Consider the following 27,008-nt stretch of genomic DNA (forward strand, 5'->3'; position numbering starts at 1 on the left):
TAAAATGTTTTGTGGACAAAGATTATGTCAATCTGTTAAGGATCCTACGACAAAGTGAAGAAAGAAAGTTTTCTTAAACTTGTGGTTACATGGAAATTAAATTCATGTATTCACATATGTATGGATATATGATGGATAAATAGACAGACAGATAGATAGATAGATAGATAGATAGATAGATAGATAGATAGACCAACAACAACATCAATATGACTACTACTACTACTACTGCTGCTACTACCAACAACAACAACAACAGCAACAGCAGCAACAACAACAGCATTAATAATAATAATAAAAATTCAGGTAAATATCACAAGGTAAAATAAAAAAGTATCTATAGAATGTATTTTTAATTATCTAATGTATTATAAAATAATTTAAAGGAAATTCTTTAAATGCCCATTTTTAAGATCTGTTTTAAGATCGAAAAGATTTCATTGATTTTCCCAGGCTAGGCTAATTAGTTGAAACCTATGGGGGCCACATAGATTACTACAGGGTAAATGTAGGATTATGAAATGAAGAGCAGCAAAGCAGAGATTGGTATGTAACACACACATAAACATATGACACTGCGCTGCATACACACATGTGCTGGCACTATTATATTTTTTCACAAGAGCTTTCCCAATAAAAAGTATTGTTGTTATTTTTGTTTTACTGTATTTTTCTGTTTCAGCCCAGTTTACTGTGCACCCTTACGGTTTACTGTAGCTGTTCCAAGAACAAATACCCCCTATCCATATATAAAATAACTGGATGTGTAAGTAACTTGTTATTGTTACTAAATTAACTGCATGTGGGTGGTATGTGAAGAAGCCCATGCTGTCAAGCAGATGTATACTGATTTGGAGGCAGGATGAACAATATGTCTAACTATGCTATTGATAGAGCAGAAGGTGGAGAGGGTTTGAGTATGTGTCTCCGTGTGTACGTGTGTGTGTGTGTGTGTGGTGTGTATGAACTAATAGAGGCACAAGCACATATGTGAGATAGCATGGCTAGCCCATAAACACCTAATATAAAAAACGTATCTTGTTTGTGGCTGTAAGTTTGCAGTAAGAAGCCTGACTGCACTTGGGCTGTTGTTAGAGTGTTGATTGGAAATTCAAGTCGAATCTCAGTTACAATAAATCAATGGGTGAGAGAGACTTAAGGTGCAAGAATTGCTTTTTTTTCCTTCACCAGGAATCTACTGGCCGGAGAACAAGAGTGAAATGTCAATCTCAGGACCAAAGACGTCTCAGCTCATTACCCCAATTCTCTATGGCTGCTAGGCATGAAAGTGACAGCACCTAATTTAACATGGAGGGATGGCAATTTGTCTGACACATCTAACAGCCTGCTGATCCACAAACTAAAGGGCCTTTCAGTCACACTGGAAGGTAGTGACAATTCAACAGTACTGTATAATGGAGGTGACGTTCAAAAGGCAGGTATTTGTCCTGAGACGTAAAGGCCACCTAAGCAAGCCTGCAGAGAAAAATCCTTTTTGTTAACACTCTACCCTTTAACTGTTCTCCTTTTAAAGAACATATCTGACAAGTGTTTCATGTTATTACAAGTGCAACCTTTAATGAAAACTCCTGATTTCATTAAATCCCATCTAAATCTGTCACAAGGCGGAGATAAGGGTGGACAAATAAGGTTAATCTGGACCATATGCATATATTTATTTTCCTTCTGCACCACACACACTCATCCTCTTATATCCTCAAGTATTAACTAATGTTTACTTTATGTATATTGTATGCTGTTGCTATTGTTTTGGAGTAATTATAAGTGGTATCCTTGTATATTTATGTGGTTGTCAGTTTTTACTGTATTTATAATTTATAAAAATGACAAAAAAAGAAGAAAAAATTCTTTCACAAAGCTCCTCTTACACAGTCAAGACTATCTTGCTGTTCCATACAAAATAAACAGCACTTTTAATAAGCCTAGAGCATACCTAGCAATTTTTTTTCAAGTTTTAGAGATCAGTCTTGGAATCTGTAATGAGACGTATTTTAATGAGCTGCGTGTATGATTCATATACACGGAGGTATTGTGTTCCATTAGGAGACACAGTAAGCCATCCCATGAGAAACAGTGAGAAATAGCTATGTTATTTTAAATCCCTGGATTGTTCTCCTATTAATCCTGTTTTATGCTGCTGCTAATAGCTCAATTTCTATGTGTGTCAGCATCCAGGTGATTAGAGTGGCAAAACAAATCTTGGGTTTTGAAAACAAGAACATTACCAAAAAAAAAAAAAAAAAAAAAAAAAATTATGGGCTATATACCGCTGGGGAGACGTTGATAGAGGCATGAACAAAAAATGCCCTGTAAAACAAAGGGAATTAGGAATGTATGTCGTCATTCACAACAAGAGCTCAGGTGCTAAAGTGGCTTTTCTAATCCTTGAATAATTGTGTTTGCACGCTGCAGGACCAGGGATATTGGAACACTACTGGAAAGGACCGTATTACCGTAAAATAATGGAAAACTAAGCAACAGTGATGTCAGAGCAAGAAATGTCACTGCTATCAGAAGTGATATCCAAGAAACCTTTAGGGAATGCAGATTTCAGGAGCCTCGGTGTCAGAATCTGGAGAATTGATATTCACAATTCTCCTGCTGAACTCTCAAAATACCCAAACTGCTCACCTCATAGACATTGAACTGGCTCTGCCCTCGAGCTAGCTCTCGGTAGCTTGTTGTAAACTCCCCAATGAAGTCGTGGCTGGGAGGAAAAACGGAGGAAAAGCAACTCCAGTGAATATGCAGTAATATCATGAACAAACAGGGCAGCAGTTGTGACAAGGTGGAGAATCATAACAGGAAATCTGTCCCCTTGTGAGTCTCTCCAACAAACTTTAGGCAAAAACTCGCTTTCAATTTTTTTTTTTTTTCCCCAATTTTTTTCAGGGTTCTTCACTTCACAACTCTGAATACCATATGAATTTACCATTCACAAATTTTCGAAGCTGAATTACAGTGGTAATCACACTCACCTGCCATCTCTGTCCCAATCATACACTTCCACTTTGATTGTTCTGGGAAGAAAAAAAGCACAAAGATTATGTTTCGAAGCAAAATGTCCAATGGCTATGGTCTAGAGCAGTGGTGCACAACTTATTTGCCATGGCGGCTAGTAGATGTTTGAGAGATGATTCAGAGGGTCACAAAGTATATATTTAAAAGTGCCTCTTTACTCAGTATCTGTCTTTTTTCATTGATATAGATTCAAACATTCAACTACAACCACCACATATTTTTTTTAAATCAGAATTTACTGTTAACTATGAGTGAATGAACACTGGCTACTCAGAAAATGCCAATTTGCCAAAAATGCACTGCAGCATGTCAAACAAAAAGAAACAAATTCTTTATGTCAGTCACTCTTACACTGCATACTACTGAAAAACTTAATGAAAGTCTATTTTGCTCACCAGTGCTTGCAAAATCACTTTGATGTGTGGCGTAAATGATGGCTGTGTAGGCGTAGATTCATAAACATTACTGTTTACCGCAGCATGTTTGCTCAGCTGATTAGCATTCACGTGGAACTGATGTCGCCTACACTCAATTTAAGCGTTTTTCTCCATGCCGCTGCATAATACACGGCACACCGGCACACTGGCACATCCAAATAGAGCGTACCCAATTTGGATCAACGGCCATTGTGTTAATGTCACTTGAACAATCAAAATACCATTGAAACTGAGGAGCATCGCCTTTATTGAGCATGTTAATGCCTGAAGTATGGATCTTTGAGTGAAAGAGGGCGCTGTTTTGCCAGTAATTAGATATAGAATAGCACATTGGTACAGATTTTATTGGCTACATCTGGCCCCAGGGCTGTATACTGCACATGCCTGGTGCAGAGTATGACATCATAATGTTTTAACAAATGTCTCCTATTTTGCACACAAGCATGCACATCCAAATCCAAGGCTAAAAATGCTCAATCTGGATTAAGTCATCTATGTAGAAGGAACTCACTTCGAGAGAGAATGTACCCGGGGCAGGTGATGTTGATGTTGCCCCCTTCTCCTTTAAACAAGATGGAGCAAATACCAAGCCTCATTACTCTGGTAATGAGGAAAAATAACCACACTCCCCGCCAACCACCTCATTAGCCTTTTTCAGGATTTTCAACTTAACAGAGAACCTTGACAGCCACAACAGGTGCAAAACAAAGCCTGTGCTCTCGTTTAATTTCAAGCCATGCTGCTTTTGTGTGCCAAATGTACAAGACTCCTTATAATTGAGCGCTATGAGGGAAACCAACATTAATTAGATTATTATGAAGAAAGAGATACTGTCAGTATCATTGACTTTGGAGTGTTGTTGAGTGTAGAATGATTTTATTAGAAAACTGAAAATTAATTAAAATGCTAACATTGTGCCACATTGGAAATTACAGATGTCATTAGCAATCACAGATACATGTAAAAGTTATTCTCCAGAAACCTTGTAATTATTCATGATTATGTCGTTTCACTTACATGCATTCTTTATAAAGTGCTTTCAAATTTATTCTAGGGAAACCCAATGTTGATTAAAAGCCAGGATCCATGACAGCTCTGAAACAAGGTTAAGCAGCTGGCTCTGTCTTGGGAGATGAAGATTCAACTTGTATCAAGCGCTACCTCCAAAAATTGGAACTTGCAAACTGCAGAACATGCAAACTTCCAACACTCAAAAGAACATCAGAAAAAGACACACTGAAGACAGGGATGACATTTTACATAAAATGTAACAGAAACAATGTCCCTGCAGAGTGTAAAAAACTTTTCTCTGCACTTTCATTCCTGAGTCACATTGATCTCACCCCCAAGCTTCCCCACTCCCTCTCAAGCAGTTTTGACACCAACCCAGATCCAAAGAAAATAGAAGCAAGAGGCACATCAGAGATACTTCTCTGTCGCTGAGGAATTGAAAGATGCCTGAAATAAGCCTAGGCTCCTGCCTGCCACCTGGCCCCTGTCGCTCCATAGTGACAGTTTGTTCCTTTGAGGTTATCTTCAAGGCTGGGAGCTAGAGAGAAATGTACGAGTCACCTAGGTGGCAGAAACATGATGTTTCTCTTTCGGTGTGGGGAGAGACAGTGAACAGGTACAGGCTAGATAGGTGTGAAAATAGAGATGAAGCAGAAGAGTAATGGAAAGAGAGAGAGATAGACAGAAAGAAGGAAAGAAAAAAGCGAGTGTGATGGTAAATGCACCCTGCAGGCCCTTGTCAATTATCATTCCCTTGACCGATCTCCATGCAGAAACAAACTTAGTGCTCAACCTAAGACAAGCAGTGCAGTTCCACTTCACCCCAAGTTAAACACACATATGAGCTGTAGCTGTCACTGTGCTGGCTCAAAGCATTCATCATCATTTTATTTTAATTCACTGTATCATAAGTCACAATTGCATCAAAGGACCTAGTTCCTCAGATCCTTGAGTGCTCCTTGAACTCTCAGAACAATATGCACTCTGTAACTAATCTGCCACAGAGATCTTCAGCTACTATTCTATGGCACCTTTAATGAACACGACTCATCTTTAGTAATAGAGGCGCACATGATTGAGGGATAAAAGGAGAGTGCATTTGACATGGAACAATTCTTCAGCACCAATTACATAGATCTGTCTGTGATCTTTTGCCAGGGACAGAAATAGACTACATTTGAATCACTCAGCCAAGCATGTTAATGAGAGAGAGAACTGATTCTTTTGATGTTTTTAATGAAACACTTATATCAAAAAATAAGTTAGAAAAGAAATACATATACACAGCATATATACATATATATGTGTGTGTGTGTGTGTGTATGTGTGTGTGTGTGTATACATATATGCACACACACACACACACATATACATACATACATACATATATGTATATACACATATACATAATAACAGAGACGGTGATGGTAACATTTCTGGTTATTTTTGGCTCTACTGTAAACCCAAAATGGCCATTGCCCCCAGAAGCTAAATCATGGTCAGATGATGGACCACCAAGCACTGAGTGCAGTTTATCTGCCTTGGGTCCTGTTAAGAGAATGACATTTTTCTCCTTATTTAGTTTTAAAATATTTTTACCCATCCATATATTAATGTCAGTGACACAGGGTCATTTGGCGAAACAGCACAAAATGGTAATTGATATAGTGGCTAAGCAGGAGCCTATATAATGAAAACAAAACCAGGCCGAGGATGCTTCCTTGAGGAATACCACATTCAATACCATGAATCTCTGATACACCCAGGCTGATAAAAAACTACCAGTTAAATAAAACTGAAAACAAGCTAATACACGCTCAGAGAGGCCCACCCATTTTTCAAGTCTATCAATTAAAAGTTTGCGGTCGATCGTATTGAATGCTGCACTGAGGTCTAAGAGAGCAAGGGCAGCCACATTTTTTGAATCTACAACAATTCTGAGGCCATTTGCAACTTTCAGTAGGGCTGTCTCTGTGTTGTGGTTTGCTCGATAGCCAGGTTGGAGCCTTTCTAAAATGTCATTGTTGGTTCAATGAACACGTAGTTGATTAAAAACAATTTTCTCTAAACATTTACTGAGGAAAGGTTTATGGGTCTATAATTGTTTAGCTCTGAGTAATCCAGATTGGATTTCTTGAGAAAAGGTTTTACCAGTGGAATCTTGAAAGCTGTGGGGAAGACACTTAAATTAAGAGAGGAGTTTATTATACTTGTACATGGGGGAGATTTTGGAAGCAGGATTCAAACAGCCTGGTTGGGATGGGGTATACATCACAAGTGGAACACTTCATCCTACTAATAGTCATCCCTATAATAACATCACAACATGGATATTGAGCCACTTGGTCAAAAATATTATGCTACTTTATTTTGTCAATAATCCTCAGCCTTACCTACAAATAGTAAGTCAAAAGTCATAGGACTTCCTGCATAATGCTGAAGACTATAGAAATACTGTGACCTTGACAACTGAAACCTTCTTTAACACTCTGTTGATGGATTCATATTGTTTAAAAAAATCAGTTGCTCAGACTTACTCCCTACAGAGGTTTGAACAGAAATCACCAGTGGTTCCCAGTTCCCAACGAATAAATAAATCCATATATAAATGAATAATAAAATATATCTATACATCATTCACATCTCCCACAGTGGCATACCCAAACACCATGCTTATTCTTCACCCACACACAAGTACAGAGCACATTACTGTAATAATGCTGTCTTGGTGATATCTCAAGACATACAGTGTTTCCAGGCTGTATTTCATCTCGTTGCCTGTCACACTTAATTGTGTTATGTGTGTGTGTGTGTGTGTGTGTGACTGACATAGGGGCATTTCAAGAAGTGCCCCTGATGCACAGGTCAGTCCCTTGTGTTTGATTGGCTCTGACAGGGTAGTGACCCCTTCCTGATCTGATGTGATTGGCTGGCTGACACCATTTCACCCAAATACGTCTCACGTGCCCAAGCCCCTCTGAAGGCGAAACTATCAGCATCGCTCTGTCTCTGTTTTTATGTCTGACTGTCTGATTCTCTCTCTTTGTCATCTCCTTACTCTGTCGTCTCAGCATTCTCAGGAATTACAATTACAATCAGATTGTGCAGCAGCACTAGTCTGCATACAAACAAGAGATATGACAGACAGGAGAGAGAGAGAGTGAGAGGGAGACAGGGTGAGAAAGGGAGAGAGAGAGGACAAAAGCAAGAGGGAGAAAGAGACACCCCTCAAACAAAGGGAGTGATGTCACATGCAGTAGTCTCCCCACAAAAGTAATCTGTCTCTCACTCCGTTTTCATCTACCCCCGCCACGCTTTCATTATTTTTCTCCTTATGATTCCACCTCTTCTCTTCTTCTCCCCAATTCTAAATCTATTTTCAATTAGAGGCAGACAGATAAGATTATTTATTCCTTCCAAAGAGAAACAGAAGTTCATATCCCCTCTAACACAATAAGTCCACATTAATTGTGGACTTGCTGGGATGAGCCACCTATCATTTCATTAGCTAGCAAAATCGGAGTGCTTTTCGCAAGAGGAGCAAAGTATAAAAGCAAAGCGAATAATGGACGAACAAAACATAATAAATCATCCAAAACATATCTGTACTTATTTGTTTACTCATTGTTCATTCATTCATCCCTCACACCAGTCTCCTTTTTTGCTTTTTGAAGCCACCATTCCTCACCACTCTGATCTCTGAATTTAAGCGATGCAGTATAATGGCGTATCACTCGGAGATTATCTCACGTGGTGATAAGAGGAAAGCCACAAGGACACCAGCGGAGATTAGGAGTGGCTCATGATGTGGGAGCCCTGCTACTCCAGAAACAATCGATAAAGAGGGAAGTCTCTCACACACAGCTGCTTTGGAATGATGTGATAGTAGAGTGGATAGGAAGCTTAGCGCTGCGGCATTTTGAACTGGTATAGATTGCAATTCCTTTAACACATCAATGCTTGGGATGTGGTAATGGCTGTCATCAGTATACCGTTTATCACCCAATGGCATTCTAATAAAGGCCAGGAAGGCTTGAGCAGTCAATAGAGAGAGCCTATGGGGATCAATGACAGCACCAAGACATCAATGCGAACCATATGATTAAATGACAGTGTGTGTGTGCGTGCATGTGTGTGTGTGTGTGTCTGTGTGTGTGTGTGTGTGTGTGTGTGTGTTGGGGGCTGTTGAGCTAACATGAGGGATAAAATAGATGAGATAAATAGAGTGAAGTGCAGCAGTGAACAGATTAATCTTAAGGCAGAGACTTTTATTTTGACATGTTCCATTTAACCCTCTGAAATCTCAGTGAAATTCAGTTTATTTCTTTCAGAAAATACAGGCTCAAGTGGTTTTTAAATACAGTTAGGTCCATAAGTTTTTGGAGAGTGACACAGTATTCATAATTTGGGCCTTGCACACCACCACAGTGGATTTGAAATGGAGTGACAAAGACGTGATTGAAGTGTAGACTTTCAGCTTTAATTTAAGGTGTTGAAAAATATGGCATTAACCTTTCTACATTCTACATTGTCACCCCATTTTCAGAGGCTCAAAAGTCATTAGATACTTGACTAAAAAGCAGTTTCATGGATTTTCATGCATTTGGTCACTGTTTATCAGAGCCCTCAGCATGCGATCCAAGGTGTCTATTCAAGTGAAGGAGGCCGTCATTAGGCACAAAAAGAAAAGAGAATCTATCAGTCAGATAGCGACAACTTTAGGCGTAGCCAAATCAATGGTTTAGTGCAGCCTGAAAAAGAAGGAATGCACTGGTAAGGTCAGCAACACCAAAAAGCCTTGAGGACCACAGCAGACATCTAAAGTAGATGACCAAAGTATCCTTTCCCTGGTGAAGAAAAAAACATTCACAATGTCTAGGGAAGTCAAAAACACTCTAAAGGAGGCAGGCGTATTATTGTCCAAATCTACAGTCGAGAGACGTTTGTGAGAAAATAAATACAGAGGGTATACAGCGAGGTGCAAACCACTGGTGTCACTCAAGAGCAGGACGGCCAGATTAGGCTTTGCAAAACATCTAAGATCTCTGTCCAGAAGAGCGCAGTCCTTGGAATATACAAAACCACCCAATGGGTAAGAGAAAGAGAGAGAGGGAGAGAGAGGGAGGGAGAGAGAGGCTTCAGCACCCCCCGCGATGCTTACTAGAATAATAGAATCTATCTATCTATCTGTCTATATATATTTATCTATATCTATATAGATAGATAGATAGATAGATAGATACACATATAGATGTATATAGATATATAGAAATATAGATATAGGTCTGTGTGTGTGTGTGTGTGTGTGTGTGTGTGTGTGTGTGTGTGTGTGTGTGTTTTAGGTATTTTAGGTTTTAGGTGTTTATTTTAGATAGAATATTTGGTAAATAAATAAAACATGTCAAAGTAAAAGAACGCCCCTGGGCTCCTGAGATAAAATAACATACTCACTGAGCACATGCAGGGAGGTCACCAGGAATTTAAAAAAAAGAGAGAGAGAGGCTGAAATGTACCTGTCGTAGTCTCCGTTGCAGAGGGCTCTTACTGGGATGGTGAAAGACTGCCACACTGGATTCAGCGTGTTCTTCACCACCTCTGTTTTATGGCAGATAGTAAACCTGGAGGAGAGGAGGAAGGAGGTTGGGGAAGAGATGGAGATTGTGTGTGTGAGAGAGAGAAAGAGAGAGAGAGAGAGAGAGAGAGAGAGGGAGGGAGAGAGAGAGAGAGAGAGAGAGAGAGAGAGAGAGAGAGAGAGAGAGAGAGGAAGAATACAAGGGAAAAACCAGGTAGAGAAAGAAATTTTATTATTTATTGTCAAACCAGAGAGACCAAATATGCAAACAAGGGGAGGAGCAGTGGACTGAAGAGCCAGCAGCTGCAAGAAAAAAGCATGCCTGAAAACACAGCGAAAGCAGACTATTTAAACAGGGCTGCACCCTGTTTTGTTTACTGTTTGGCCCAGCTCCCAGTTATATTGTGTTTTAGACCACAGAGAATAATTTAATAATTCAGTTTGACTTTTAAATCTATTCCCTTGCTAGTTATTTGCATATGGCTTGCTCCTGCTCTGATACCTGAAACTTTTGACAGAGCGTAGCCACAGGAATTTACACCAAATCCACCCAAACATCTGGTTAAAAAACAACAACATGTATCCTATTTCCTTACCCAAGGGCATGGATTACTCATGCCCTATTAAGTGCCCCAAGCCATTTAAAAACCTGTGAGTCCTTTGGCCACGCCGTACAGCAATTTGCACCTCTCTCTTGCACCAACAGCAGATACTTTTAGAAAGTCTGTAGGGATACATTTCCCACCCTGTTATGTTTAAAAAAATATAGAGAAAAGCTCACAGACACCTAATGAAACACTTGCTGAAGCATCTCTGGCTACACAGGACTGATGCTGCCACAACTGCGCTGCCCATTGGGAGCCTGAACAGCACGCTAGGATAGCAGGAGGAGATGGGAAGGTGTTATCCATTCATACACAGCTTGCTTCAGTTTTTTTTGTGATGGAACATGCAAATGGAAAATGCAGATGATGCTTAACTTTTCCTTTGGTATGCTTTTTACATGAGTTATGTCTCTTTCCTATTCGCTTTCCTTGGGTCATTTGTGTAAAACAGTCACAAGAGTTGGAGTTGCATTGTTACCTGGATGCATGCATCTGTATGCAATGCATGCCACCACTCTTAGAAAAAGTAATTGTGACCACTGCTGCCCTTCTTTTTTATCATATGACACTATCATACATCTCATTTTCTCAGCCAAGAACACCACGAATACTTACTTATCTATTCTCATGGGTGCCACATTTTTAAAAGCATGCTTTTCTCAGCTAACAGGCTGTCATGTAAGCCAATGGAATTCTGAATTCGGCCTGCTTTCAGAAGGGTATCCTGGTAACTGACAGTGTTATCGTACCTTGCAAGGACATGAGAAAGCCTTGTTAACACAAACCTGCATGCAGTGCGGCTTTTGATACCAGTTACTCCACTGTGCTAGTGGCATATCTCAGTGGATTATGTGCAACCCAGGGGGGCCTCCTCAAACAGCAGTCCACTGGCAGTGCCGGCCTGCAGCTACTTTCAAAACACTTGGAAAGTGAAAACAGGGCAACATCAAACACTCACGTTCCATCTTCGTTGCTTCTGTAGAAAACCATGAAAGGGTCTGACTTGCCAAAGAAGTCCTTCTTGTCCAGCTTGTTGGCGCAGAACTGCATAGTGGCACTGTCCTGCAGGGATGCATGGAGGAGATGTAGAAAGGGGGGAGATGGGGTGTGGTTGGGAGGAGATGGGGTGGAAGTGGATGGTGAGGGGCGTCATAAGCACTTTATGATGAAAGCCTGGATGATATTATTTATGCTGTCCTATTTCTCTTCCCTTCCCTTTCTTTTATCTCCATAGCTTACAGTGGGACAGCAGATGGAGGCAGCTGTCTGTACATCACACAATAAGATAATGAATATTGCATTATTATGAGATGAAACTCCATCTAATGAAAAGTCTCTTTTCATCTCACAGACAGACATACAGTGTATGTTTGTGTGCATGTGTGTGTGTGTGTGTGTGTGTGTGTGTTTGCCATTTAAGTATACAGTATATCTGTGCATATTGCAGAATTCTTTTTTTTTTTTTTTTTTTTTTACAGAGGAATATTGGAGTTCATTACATGACTGCAAATCAGTCACTCTGAGAGAAGCACGCACGCACGCATGCACGCATGCACGCACGCCCGCACGCATGCACGCACACTCGCACGCTCGCACGCACGCACACACAGAGTGAGAGAGAGGGAAAGAGAGACCTACTATTGGAGTAATGGTTTACAAACCAGCTGCACTCACAAATAGGACTCAGGAGAAAATTCTGTAACGTTACAGTGCATTTTCTCTGAACTGTGTTGTCTAAACACATAACCATATGACTTTTACACACTTTTAAAAGCCTTTTAAAAGTTTTGAATGACTGCAGAGATTTATGAATCTCCCTTTTACAACTTTGCTGGTCCCTTTGGTGGGGTTGTCATTACAAATACATTCAATCCCAAGGCTTCCAATGATACAAAATATGTCCTGCTAAATTACACAGAAATGTGTATAAAATGATGCACAAGCCATCTAGATATTTTCTGTTTAATGTAATGGTGTGGCCATAAAGCAATGACATCTTGATTTGAATATCTGACTCAGTCAGCGTGATGCAGCTGTAATGAAGCATCACAACCAGCAGACACAGGATATATTAATGGCACACTGATGTACAATTCTTGTACAATATGGGAAATGTTTAAATTGAAGCTCCCTGAGGAAAAATTTAAGGAAAAATCAGAGTTGAAAGGGTTAATACATCAACAAATAATGCATGACTTCATCCTCTTAGATTACTTATGAAGCTTTTCCACATAGGAATCATGAGGGTGTCAGATGGCAGGTAAGGCACACATCATGTGTGTTGTCTACTCTATGAAGAATAAAGGGAAGGTGTCATTGCTTTGATCATACAGATGAAAGGATTTGGGTGTGGAACTAGAGTGGAGCTTTGCCCCCCACTTTGGAGGCTCAGCCCTCATTTTAACTGACATGTTGAATTAGAATAGATTTGCACCTTTACTGTCGTTACACTGACTCTAAATCACTATATTTCCATCGATTAGTGTCATTATTACAGTAGCATAATGGATAATTCACATATTACTGTCAGTACACCATTGGCAAGGAACTGAAGGGCGACATTTGAGGAGACTGCCTTTGACATAGAGTGATGTGAAAGATGATTTTGAGCAGGGGGGCCTGATAAACTTCAGGTAGTTGGGTAGGTACTTTGTGCATGATCAGAATCAGCTTATTTAGCCTTATCATAATGTTCAGTGGCAGTGTGTGCAGGACCCTGAATATAGACATGTGGCTGGCTGTTGTCTGAGTCTTTGCTCTGTGCTGTTCTAATTCTAATTGAATGGCACCTGCTTACATGCTCTCTTTGTGGAGGCATTGGCAGCCAGCCTGCACTCTATCTTTATCTATAAGCACAGCCTAATGGGGCCACCAGCAGTGTGTGTATATGTGTGTATGTGTATATGTGTGTGTGTGTGTGTGTGTGTGTGTGTGTGTGTGTGTGTGTGAGAGAGAGAGAGAGAGAGAGAGAGAGAGAGAGAGAGAGAGAGAGAGAGAAAGCGAGAGTGTATGCATGCATTGTAATTTCAAACCATAGTTCCATGTCCTCCCACCAGGAGTCCTGCAAACATTTGTGCCAGCTGTTTACCAAGTCTAATGCTAGCATGAGTAACAGTCATCAAGCTAACTTCTTCTGATACCTGTCACAGCATCTGGACTGCATCAGACACTTCAAGTGCATCTCAGCCTCAGAGAAACATCAAACACAAAGCACACTCTCTGCTTTGGGCTGTTTTGTCTTTTTTTCTCTAATACTTTTTGATAGTTGCTTTGTTTCTTGTTTTTGTTTATTAAAAAAACTGGAATAACTATGTTGTCATGGATTACATTGTTATAAGCCATCACTTAGCCTTCATAAGGCATTACAACACAAAATATGTCTAGCTGACACTTGCATTACAAGCCCAATTCATTGATTTACACCTTCAATTCAAATCCAAATATAAACATAAACAGCAGCAAGTCCAAATTCAGCTCAGCTACTATAGACTACCAGGGCATCAAAAAAGTGGTGAGGCGGTGAGGTGGTAAATTTACACCTTAACCAGCAGAGTAAGGAGTCAACTAAGTAGGCTGTAAATTGCAAGATAGATTGGGTGAGATTGCAATGCAAAATAGAATCATCAGATTTGTAGCTAATGCTACCAAAGATTTGCTGAAAGCAGCTTTTGCTGGTTTCAGCATGCCATATGTAATTTTCAACCAGCACATTATAATTTCAGCAGGCCATTAAAATGTGACAATCATTACTACAGGAGCTCCTCATGACCTGCTTTCTGTTGAAGGCAGCATATTGCTGCTCTGCTGGAAAATGTCATGACCAGATAGTTTCAGAGAGAAATTGACCTCCTTTTATGTTCCCAAATAAAGGCAAGAGTCTGGTGATTAGTGCTGCTGTTTGAAAGTGCAAACTTTGCTTTTGATTACTAGAATTAAACTGCTACCATCATTAATTTTGCGGAATTTTACAATGAAGAAAAACGTAATGTGGTGCCTTCGAAGAACTGTTTCCAAAGCTGACTTAAGATAACTGTAGATTCCAAGAGAAACTCACACCAACAATGAAGAAAATAAATAAATAAAAAAACACTATATACACCTCTAATAAATCAAAAAACAACAACAGATGCTGGGAGATTAATTCTGCTTCCAAACCAACTCTTTCACTTTCTCTGTGGTGCACCCTCTCTCTTCCAAACAAGCCTGATTGTGCACTTTCTCCACCCGCTGTTCATCATGAAACCCAGCGCTTTTCGCAACCCCCCCTCCAATATAAATCACCCTCATGCCCGCTGTAGAAGCTAGTACTTGTTAACCATCGGCTGCTGCCTCCTCTTGGCTCTTTCCACATGGTGCCAGTGCAGAGATGGAGCCTGACTTATCACTGGCATATGGACTGTAGCTAATCTCTGGAACACAGTGGGTTCATTATGTTAAGAGATGAGGTGCTAAAACAGTGGATTGTTGTTGTTGTTGGAGCATGGGACCTTACACTGGACAGCCTTGCTGCTGCTAATGACAGCATAATGGCTTTTTAATGTTGCAGCTCACACCTCGTACTTGAGTGTGTGCCAAGCAGCAAATCAGCAGAGCTTGTATGTGTGAGGCTGTGAGTCCAACAGATTGCAAGTGAGGGAGTGTGTGAGTGTTCACGTGCACATATGCCACTGTCTTTTCTAATTCCTGTTTGAATATGTATGGTTTTTACTCCACTGGCCTCACAGCCAGGCACCATGCAGTGTCTCCCTTACACACTTTTCTTTAACAAAGAAATGAGTCCATGTACTCCACTCAAGCAGCAGGGAGAACTTTATCAGTGCTCCTGCCCACACCCTGAGGACACACACACACTCACACTCACACACACAGCGATACAGTACCTGTCATTTCACACTCCTCTTGCACAGAGGATCAGAGCTCTTTAGTCGTTCCTCACTTTCTCTTTGTTTTTGTCTCTCCTTTTCTCTCTCTCTCTCCCCCTCACCCCCTCTCTCTCTGTCTCTGTCTTTCTCTCTCTCCTCTATTTCTCATGGGTATGTTGGCTGCAATGCAGTGTAATGACTGACATATAAACGGTTGACTGCTAATGTCTTCCAAACATGTGAAAGTAATGATACTTAGCAAGAGATTTCATTTATTCTGTCTCGCTTTTTGTCTTACTCCCTGGCCTCCAGCTTTGTGAGTGTGTGTATGTGTATGAGTGTGTTTGTAGATTTGTGTGTGTGTGACCTTCATGAGTATTGGAATATATGCCTACAAAACAAACCCTTTGATGTGAAGACAGGCAAAATCACTACAGTCATTTTGTGTTTCAAATGTCTCTCTATGGTCTTAGGACAAAACCATGTATTTCCACGTTTTGACTGAACTGCTTTGCTGCACACGCTCTGTTAAACATTATATATTGCCTCTGCAGAACAGGACAAGCCCACCAAAAAAGTTTACATTAAGTTTGTGCACTTGCATCATTATCCTGGCAGATTGCTCTATATTTTAAGAGGCCCTGGCTGGCCTTAATAAAGTTCTGTTTCCTTGGACTTCAGTTTTTTCACCCTCCTCCACTGCAAAATAATATTTCCCCCTGGAAATATATTCTGATGAGTTAACATACAGTAGTGAGGTACAATGAGGACAAACTTTGAATGGCAGTCATAAATTCCATCGATTGTGAACTTGCCTTGTGTAATTATTGTTTATGAAGATAAATCACATTGATAGAGAAGCAAGGAAGCGAGGTGGTTAGCACTATCACTTCACAGCAAGAAGATCCGGGGATTAAATCCTGACTGGAACAGGGCCTGTCTGTGTGGAGTTTGCATGCTCTCCCCATGTTTGTGTGGTTTTCCTTGCTCTGGATGAGCATGAAAACATGTATGTTGATTCCCCTGCCACTGAGGATGCACAAGCCAGTGCATTCCTAGCACTGGGCCCAAGCCCAGATATAATTGGAAGGGCTGCGTTAGGAAGGGCATCCATTGTGGTGACCTCTTGCGGAAGCAGCCAAAGGACTAAGAGGAGAGAAGCGAGGAAGCCGCTCTGAAGTGCTGTGAAAAGTTCAGTTAAGGCCAACTTTTCACAGCTGACAAACTTGTTGACTGTACACACATCGACCAACCTTCCCTGGTTGCTGAGCTCCACAGGAAACAAATGGGCTTCAGTGACTTGCTGATCATGGGGCTTGCAGTGTGATTGCAGGTTCAGGCTTTCTAACAGGCAGAGTTTGGCAACATGGGTGTTGTCGGAGCCAGTGAGCAGAAGGGCACGCCAGGAAACCTCCGCAGAGCTAATAGGCACATAAAAGCATTTATGGTGATGGAATGTGTTGGGGATATTAAATATGCATCTGTTCCTGCCTCATTAAGGTCCTGTGGCACGAACACACACCCTCGTTAAGGCCTGTGATCAACAGCCAATTGCTAATATGGAGAGAATCAGGGTATCAATATTTAAAGAGTGGGCAGGCAAGGTAGACACATTCCCATCCTCTGGGGAATAATGGAGGAATGCTAGTGGCAGGGAGAGAAGAGTGTGTCTTTGACTGTGTGTGTGTGTGTGTGTGTGTGTGTGTGTGTGTGTGTGTGTGTGTGTGTGTGTGTGTGTCAATGCAGCAAACAACACACTCTAATGAAGACGGAAGACAGGAGACACGGGTAGTGGAGGTGCAGAGTAAGCTTAAACAAATGCATTTACATTACACCGTCTTAGCGCACATATTGTTTGTGTAACCTGGATTATTTTGAGAGAGAGTGAGAGCAAAAAACCTCAGCAGCTTTCTAAAACTTTAAACCTAATTACAGCCTCTAACAGATTCATGTTCCATGGCCCTAACAGCTGCTTCACACTCTACAAGAAAAGTAACCAGTTCATTAGATGTCAAATCATTTTGGAGGTGATTACACCTTTTCTTCTTCATCCATCTCTGTCCAGGCTGCAGGGATCACTCAGAGTGGACTATTGCCCACTTGTATGTTTAATGTAAATACATAAACCCATAGGACAGCTTTCTGAGTACAGGCTCATAAATAAACATATATCAGCTACTGAGCCCACGCATGGATGGATAGAGATACAACCCACTCTGGAATACAATATATAGTGAAGGAAAGCCTCCATTTTTACAACAACACTGTATTCCCAGCCCAGCTTAAGTGAAAATCACTATTCAACACTGTGCTTTAAATATACCTGACTTCTATACACAGTTAAAGGCTTATATGACATAGCATGTATGAAAAATACAAGTAAATAGCCGATATTATGATAGTAAAGTCATCTATTGTATTGGTCTTCTATTTGCTCACAGTAGAACATGACCGATGTACACAAGCTTCATGTCCGCCTCAGACCTGTTGGTCTTTAAAGGTATTTTTTTTCCTTATTCGGGATTGCATCAGTGAAAAGATCTATCCCTTTTCTGTGCATGTTTGTGTGTATGTACAGCATGTGTGTCCGTGTCTCTGGGGATTAAACACTGAACAAATATAAATGGAAATGGCACAAAAAGGGGAAAAAGGTGGCTGTTCGATTAAAGGCCGGTGAAATAGGGTGTGCGTGGGAGGATGATGGGGAGTGGGGGAGGAGTGGTGTGAATGTATATGTGGATATGTGTGTGTATGAACAGATATATACAGTATGTACACACGCTCATGATATTTGTGGTATTTATGATAGGTTTTATGATCATAGACGAATCTGACTGATTGTATATTGTTTAGAGCCATAGAAAGCTAAAATCTGTGAATTCTCTAGAGTTGTGTTGCCTAATAAAGTTTCCAAAAGCCAATTTAAAAAAAAAACAAAAAAAAAACAGCAGTGTAACCAGGGAGCCAGGTAACCTAACAGCAGAGTCCCTAGCCTGTTTGTGCCAGGCAGCAACATACGAATTTAGCCTACCAAACAGCCAGCCCCTGACCTGCTAATAGAGGAGCATTCATGTAGAAAGTTCAGTTCCTACAGTACCACTGGGGGAACCGACTCCACAAAACAAATTATGCATCTTATTCCCATGGTTATGGCAACCTTTTCGATTGCATGCACTGCAGGTACTTATTAGCTTTCACTGCAGTTCCTTTAGTAATATTCCATTCTGCCAATATTGAAAAAAAAAAAAAAAAAAAAAACTTTCTCCCAAACTCCTTCAAGCACAGTGTTTTTTGTTGGCTTTTTTTTTTTTTTTTTTTTTTTAATAAAGTGTTGCAAGAATAATTTGACATTCTCAAATCTACAAGCCAATTGTACAAAGACATTAGGCTCTTACTGTAGTGACTGCAGAGCTTGAGCCACAGTATAGATAGTGTTGGCTTGTACACTGTCGGGCTCGGCTCTCTCCCTTAATTAAACTGTTTATGCTTCAGCACCAGTAACAGAACACTTATTTAACTAGACACTGTTATTAAATTCTGATTTCATATTCATAATGTCTTTGAGGATAGACAATGACAGCTCTGTCCTGTACACTTTTCTCAGGAGTAGAAGGTTGGAGGTCTACCTCTTATATTATTTTCCTGTTCTGTTTTTTCAGCTGAGGCTCATAAGTTATTAATTACCTCTTTGTGACAGCCTTTAATAATTCCCACACAGAGCTATAGAAATATCACCAGAGCGATTTGTTGCATGGGCAGAACATTGTGTGTGACATGTTTTGTCACTTAATCATTTGACCAAGTCATTGGACTATTATCAGATGTTATGATTTTATGATAAATGGACCTGTTCAAGGAAGACATTGTGCAGGATTTGTGAACCTATGAAAAGTATAAATACTCTCAATCTGTGCTGTGCTGTATCTTCAAAAACAATTGAATATGAATGAGACCCTGCAGTGCAATGGTGATGTAAAGATGAGTGGTGGAGGGAGAAGTGAGATAGTCCTTGGCTTGAACTGGTCTAAAATACACTTATACTGTATTCAGTAATATGTAATCAGGTGAGTGGAAGCTGAACCTGTTAAAGGAATACTCCAACGCCTTTTTCTGACTCACCCAGACGAAGACAAGATGTTCGATACCATTTCACATCTGTACTTCCACTGGTCTGGTTGCAGTGGGCAGTATCTATGTCTATGGGAGTCATTAGCCTAGCTCCGGCGAAGTGAACAACAAAACCTATAGCAACTATGAAGCTGTCTTATTTACACAGTGCATCATGTGTATTTGAAATACACCTCTTGGAGTTTAAACAAAACAAATGAGAGTTGTTTTAGGAGAAGTCCATTTATGCCAGATGTCCCTATACCTTCAGCGCTGTGTGGATCACTGCGATAGACAGAAAGATAAATTTGTTCAGCGCTTATAGTTCCACCATCTAACTTCTCCTAAAATGACTCCCAAGAAAAAAACATCCCAAACACACATGGTACACTGTGTAAGTAAGACAGCTTCAGAGTTGCTGTAAGACTCATTTATTCACTTTGACAGAACTAGCCTAACGACTCCTATAGACTTCAAGTCTTTATGCTAAGCTAAAAAGAAATGCTACCCATGGGAAGTGTAGCACTGGACTTCCAGAGGTGAAAATGGCATCGGACATCTTCTCTCAGTATGGTTAAGTTGGTAAAAAGGGTATTTTGCCCACAATGTTGGAATATTCGTTTAAATATCTGAAATTGCTTCAGACAACACAATAATAATCAGAGTAAGGACCTCTGTGTTACTGTGCATCACTCTAACCACCTCTCTAGGTAGACCAGGTGTGTGTTCGATTGACAGAGAGAGAGTGTCTATTTACGTGCAAGACAGGCCCACTTATGCATGGTTTATGTTTTCTGTGAAGCTTGACACACTCAGGATCCATATGAACACAGATGGCCCATCCACCTACATCAGTATTCATGCTTCTTGTGCTTTAATGTCAAATCCACATCTAAAAAATCCAGGGAATATCTGCGTATGCATGAAATCGAGGACATATATTCCATTTGTCAGATATGTTAAGCCTGGCTTATTTGATGTTCACACATTGTTCCATTTTTGATCTCAGTCATTGAAAAAATGTGTATAAGTCTAACTCCCACAAATACCCATTAATAGATTAATAGTCTAAAGTCTCACCACTAAATATGTACTAATATGATACATAATAATGAATTAGTGTATTGTTTGATAGCATGTATAACATCTAATTTGTCATACAATATGGAAATAAATAAATAAATAAATAAATAAATAAATAAAGGCATATCATATCTTAATATTTGCATTATTTTGCTCTAAAATACTGTATGACTTGAGTGACAACATCTAAACCTATTTACAAATGAGGCTTGTCAAAAAAGAGCAGTATCCACCAAGATAACACTTTATTTGGATTATCAAATATTAATATTCAACTCAGTATCAACTGTGTATCAGCTGAGTTTAACAGTTGAGCCAGTGTAGATATTTAACTCCTGTTCAATATAAATGCTCAACTTGCATCAATAGAATGTATACTGGTAGTGTACTGGTGCTTATAGATAGATTTATCAACTTTGCATCAAGTAAAGTTCAGGTTTGGATGTGGGTTATGGGTAGGGTTTGGTTGATACTAAGCTGATTATTAACACTGATCGGTCCAAATAGTGTTGCCCACATTCATAATCCTTTAATGGTATCATCACGACATTAACCATGTCAAATTCAGGAGTCTGAATTCAAGCTCACCTAAATTTCCTCTCTGAATTTGACTTTTGCTTTGTCACTTTGCTATATTACTGTCACAGTCCTTGGATTTCTGTGTTTTTGGTTAGGATGTTTTGTTTATGGTCTTTCCCGAGTTTTGAAATTGTCTGCGTGCTCTGTATGTCCTTCCTGTGATCCCAGTTTCCTTTTCCCCCTGCCTCCCCACACCTGCCCTGCTCATCAACCCCGCCCTTTGTTTCCTAACTTCTGCCCCTGCCACTGTTCCTTGTCTTCTGATTAGTTCCCTAACACAAGTTTGTCCTGAAGTTTTTGTCATCTTGCCTTCCTCTCTGTCTTGCCACCCTGCCCGTTAATGGTCGTTTGCTTGGTTTCCAGCTCCCTTGCTGGCTAGTGTTAGTTGTCAGTTCTGTAGTTTGTGAGACAGTAGTCTGCAGTCAGCTTGTTTTTGTCTGGCTGTTTGCTCCAGTCTCCTGCCAGTCTGTTTGGTCTTCTAACCAGTTTGTATGCCAGCATTTCAATCACCACCTGCGCTTTAATCTGCAAAGGAACCCAAGTTGTCTCCAGTCCCTGCATTTGGGTCCACTTGCCAACCCTCCATTGAGACATATCACACTCAGCTCACCTAACTCAAAAGTCTGTGCACATACACTATATTACCAAAAGTATTCGCTCACCTGCCTTTACTCATACTATGAACTGAAGTGCCATCCCATTCCTAACCCATAGAGTTCAATATGATGTCGGTCCACCTTTTGCAGCTATTACAGCTTCAACTCTTCTGGGAAGACTGTCCACAAGGTTGAGGAGAGTGTTTATAGGAATTTTTGACCATTCTTCCAAAAGCGCATTGGTGAGGTCACACACTGATGTTGGTCGAGAAGGCCTGGCTCTCAGTCTCCGCTCTAATTCATCCCAAAGGTGTTCTATCGGGTTCAGGTCAGGACTCTGTGCAGGCCAGTCAAGTTCATCCACACCAGACTCTGTCATCCATGTCTTTATGGACCTTGCTTTGTGCACTGGTGCACAGTCATGTTGGAAGAGGAAGGGGCCCGCTCCAAACTGTTCCCACAAGGTTGGGAGCATGGAATTGTCCAAAATGTTTTGGTATCCTGAAGCATTCAAAGTTCCTTTCACTGGAACTAAGGGGCCAAGCCCAGCTCCTGAAAAACAACCCCACACCATAATTCCTCCTCCACCAAATTTCACAGTCGGCACAATGCAGTCTGAAATGTACCGTTCTCCTGGCAACCTCCAAACCCAGACTCGTCCATCAGATTGCCAGATGGAAAAGCGTGATTCATCACTCCAGAGAACGCGTCTCCACTGCTCTAGAGGCCAGTGGCGGCGTGCTTTACACCATTGCATCCGACGCTTTGCATTGCACTTGGTGATGTGTGGCTTGGCTGCAGCTGCTCGGCCATGGAAACCCATCCCATGAAGCTCTCTGCGTACTGTACTTGGGCTAATCTGAAGGTCACATGAAGTTTGTAGCTCTGTAGCAATTGACTGTGCAGAAAGTCGGCGACCTCTTCGCACTATGCGCTTCAGCATCCGCTGACCCCTCTCCGTCACTTTACGTGGCCTACCACTTCGTGGCTGAGTTGCTGTTGTTCCCAAACGCTTCCATTTTGTTATAATAGAGCTGACAGTTGACTGTGGAATATTTAGGAGCGAGGAAATTTCACGACTGGATTTGTTGCACAGGTGGCATCCTATGACAGTTCCACGCTGGAATTCACTGAGCTCCTGAGAGCGGCCCATTCTTTCACAAATGTCTTGTTTCACAGTCTGCATGCCTGAGTGCTTGATTTTATACACCTGTGGCCAGGCCAAGTGATTAGGACACCTGATTCTGATCATTTGAATGGGTGAGCGAATACTTTTGGTAATATAGTGTATTTTGGAAAGAGTGCGTGGTGGTATGCACATTCTCATATTTAATATGTAGTGTTTTTTTAATATTCTAATTTTTGTATGAAACATGGTGTTCTCTCTTTTTTACTTCATGTTCATGTGCATTGTTTAACCATCTGGCCACATAACTTAAGCTGTGCTTCTAGTACATTAAGCAATCAGTATCCTTCATCCTCACAGTTCAGCCAATCCTTTACAGAGGTGCGTCCATACTGTATGTAACTGCAGTTCCATTTGTGTTATCATAAATTTCAGGTTGTGCAAGACCACGCACATGACTGGCTTTGTTTTGGCCGCAGTTACATAAGTTTGATCGGTGCACTCCTCCACATTTGTTTCCACGTGAAGTTTTAACCGTGAACCAGGCTCTGCATTTTAAGTTCTTAGGTGTGTTTGTATGAAAATAAATAATATCAAGGAAGGTGTGAAATTCTGTGAAAGAGAGAAGGAGGGAGTGTGTGTATGTGTTTACATATTTTTGTGTGTTTGTGCATTTGTTTTTGTGTCTGTGTTAAGATGTGTATGTGTGAATTTATGAGTGTTAGTGTGAATGCTTGTGTTTGTGTGTGTGTGTGTGTGTGTGTGTGTGTGTGTGTGTGTGTGTCCCACAGGCTACAGAGTACAAGGTCAGGCAGAGCTGATTTTTAATTAACCAGCACTCAGTCTCACACTATGATCAGCCACGCTGTTTTATAGCTGGGAGTTGATACATTTCAAGTGTGAAATAATCCTCCATTGATTAACTTCTGTGTCTTTGTATCTGTTTTTCTCTACCTATCCACCCACACCGCACACACACAAACACAACTTATCTAATTTTTCATCCTATCCCTGCTCATTCTCGCTTCATCATGTTTTATATTTTTTGCTCATTATGGTTACACCGCTCTGTCCTTCTCCCTTCGTCTCTCCCTATTCTCTCTCCGTGGCTTCTGCTCTGCTGCACTCGCTTGCTTCTCAATATCTCTGCCTAATCTGTGAGCTGGGAGCCCAGTGAAGCATCCAGAGCTTTATGCCACAATGTTGGCCGAGGATAGGATGAGTTAAAGGGACAGGCGGCACTCACCCTATCATGTTCCCGGGCCATTTCATTAGACATGGGCCACTCCACAGAGAGATAGCAGCTGTTATATCTCATACTCTGCTGTGTGTGTGTGTGTGTGTGTGTGTGTGTGTTGGGGGGGTATGTGCCTGTGAGTGTGTTGTATAAGAAAGAAAAAACAAACAAATGATAGATAAACTTTATTATCATTATAGATAGGTCGATCATTTTAGAGAGAGCGATACAAAGATGTGTGTGTGTGTGTGTGTGTGTGTGTGTGTGTGTGCACGTGTGTGTGTGTGTGTGTGTGCGTGCGTGTGTGCGTGCGTGCGTGCGTGCGTGTATGTGAACATAATTAGTGTGTTCTTGGCAAGCACCCTAATTATTCAGTGCCACAGGACGCATGGTCAGCAAGTGTAATTCGAAGGAAAGGGTAGGAGAGTTGGGACAGATGGAGAGGATTTTTTGAAACAAAAGTGAGCAATTAATAAAGAAAATTAGACTAAATTCCATTAAAAGGCATTGCAACATTTTTCAAAGGACACAAGCATCCTGAGGCAAAGTAAGAGCGCAGCACAAAATTAGCATTTTCACTTGGAACTTGCTATTTGGCTGCCAAGATGAGGAAGGATAAATGAACTCAACAAGAGATCCAAGAATATCAGATAAAATCCACTGGACTTGTAACAGAAGAGCTGATTTCCCCAATATTTCTGGACTCAGTAAGATGATGAAGCCTCTTGGATGAGTGGTGAAACTTCAAATCTTTTCATACAAGTCCAGTGGATTTGTTTGATTTTGTTGAACATTTTGCTACCTGGATGACTGAAGTGAGTGTACACAGACAAATCAACAGGCTTCCTGGATCTTTTGCAATCCACTGCATGCCTGAAGTCTGTTTAACTACATTATTGCGACAGATATTTGCACGCCAGTGCACATTCGTGTGGGGAGACTGTTATGTCTTACTTACTCGACAGTTTCCCAGCTCCTCTGCAGACAGAATGATGGTGCCACATTTCTTCCCTGGGATCCCTCTGTGGAGGAATGAGAGAGGACAAGACAACCTTAGGGAAGAAGGGGAAACAGCTCGCCTCAGCAGTGAGTTTATCCTACTGATGGACAGGTGGAAGGAAAGACATTACATTCAATAACAAATAAACACACAGTCCCTTTGCTCTGAGTCAGCCTTCACATTTCAAGTGTCAGTCATGTTTTTTTTTTGGTTTTTTTTAGACCTCCACCAAGGAGGTGAAACCTCAAGTGGCGGGTTATGTAATGAGACCTGTTTGACTGTCAGCGGGATTACTCAAAAAGCACAGGATGGAATTGCATGAAGCTTGGTGGCGAGGATTATCATGGACCAGTGAAGAATCAGCATCAAGGAGTTGTGGCAATGGGCGGGGCTTAGCACAAACAGAGCTGTAGTTTTCAAGCGCATCCACATAACATCGCAAAACCTGCCCTGCGTTCCAAATCGCATACTTATACTTTTTACTTTTAGTATGTACTGCAGCTGCTCTTACAGAGTATGTAGTTTAGTATGCAATATGCGTGCGAATGCATACTATTGGGACACACTACATACATCATCCCTGAAGTCCGACCCTCTCGCTCACTTCTGCCGCCATCCGTAGCGCCACATTTGAATGTTGTTGTCAAAATGGCAGTTCTGTTTCATACTGTGCTGTCATCTGTCATATATCGTATATTCTGTCTTCCTGTCGCTGCTGCTGTCACTGAGTGAGTTTTGTGTGATATGTGTGTTTTGTTGTCGTCCGTATGTGGGCGTGGCTTGTACTCAGTCAGTGTGACGTAACATCCACTGCGCATAGGATTGTAGGTCAGAATGGCCAGAACAGCATGCTGAAATGCATGCTGCGAAATCTGACCAGATGTAGTAGAACATCCTGGCACTCTTGGCATATTGCATCTGACATACTATGTATTGGGACATACTAAATCTTTTTTTCCCTACTAAACAGTATGGTAGTATGGGTATTGGAACGCAGGGCTGGTGGCACAGTGACTGTAGGTAAAAACAGCAAGAAAGTATGGACTAACTCTCCCCACTGATTGGCAGAAAAGGACATGTCCCATGGCAACAGCTCTGCAGAAAAGGGGGAGTGGCTTAGCACAAACGGGGCTAAACCCTCAGCTGCAACCTTACCAGACCTCTGCATTCTACTGAGAGCCTTCTTATTCTTCTTACATTTTAGTCTTTAATTATTTTTACTGGCATTGTTGCTGCTGCTGCTGCTGCTGCTGTTGTTGTTTTAATCTCTGGTTACTTTTTTAAAATTAATTTATTGACTGTTTATATTCCCCAAGTATTAACTTGTTACTTACTTTTTCATTTTTACTGGGAATTACTTTGCAACTTTGGGTAACACCTTATTTTAATCCCCTACCAAGTGAAGCATTTATAAACAGTTAAGTGAATAAACAGTTGACAAGTGCTTTCTATATACACTATAACATAGTGGTAAGCACATAAAAATATATTATTTACATTTCTAAACATGTTTTACATATCTTAAGTGCAGTCACAATTTTAGAGAAGATGCTAAAGCAGTTTAAAATAAACTGGAACCAATTTCTGAACTGCAACATAACACACATTTTAGTTTTATCAGTATTATTACATGTAGTTCATGATTTCTAGTTATTCATTCACTCTTTTTTCATTTCTTCTTCTTCTTCTTCTTCTTCTTCTTCTTTTTTTTTTTACTGTTATCTTCATAATATTTAGCCAAGGAAAGCTGA

General features: G+C 40.7%; 1 protein-coding gene across 3 annotated transcripts in view; it reads right to left on the bottom strand.

The window, feature by feature from the left end:
* Positions 1-27,008, bottom strand: part of cpne5b (copine Vb) — a 129,081-nt gene that overhangs the window by 20,924 nt on the left and 81,149 nt on the right. For all 3 annotated transcript variants that reach the window (XM_030051460.1, XM_030051461.1, XM_030051459.1), the window contains 5 exons: positions 25,216-25,279; positions 11,626-11,729; positions 10,004-10,108; positions 3,000-3,041; positions 2,653-2,728 (listed from right to left, as the gene is read on the bottom strand). In XM_030051460.1, coding sequence (XP_029907320.1) covers positions 2,653-2,728; positions 3,000-3,041; positions 10,004-10,108; positions 11,626-11,729; positions 25,216-25,279 — 391 coding nt within the window. The remainder of the gene's footprint in view (positions 1-2,652; positions 2,729-2,999; positions 3,042-10,003; positions 10,109-11,625; positions 11,730-25,215; positions 25,280-27,008) is intronic.

Source organism: Myripristis murdjan, chromosome 5 (genome assembly GCF_902150065.1).
Source record: "Myripristis murdjan chromosome 5, fMyrMur1.1, whole genome shotgun sequence".
Taxonomy (NCBI): domain Eukaryota; kingdom Metazoa; phylum Chordata; class Actinopteri; order Holocentriformes; family Holocentridae; genus Myripristis; species Myripristis murdjan.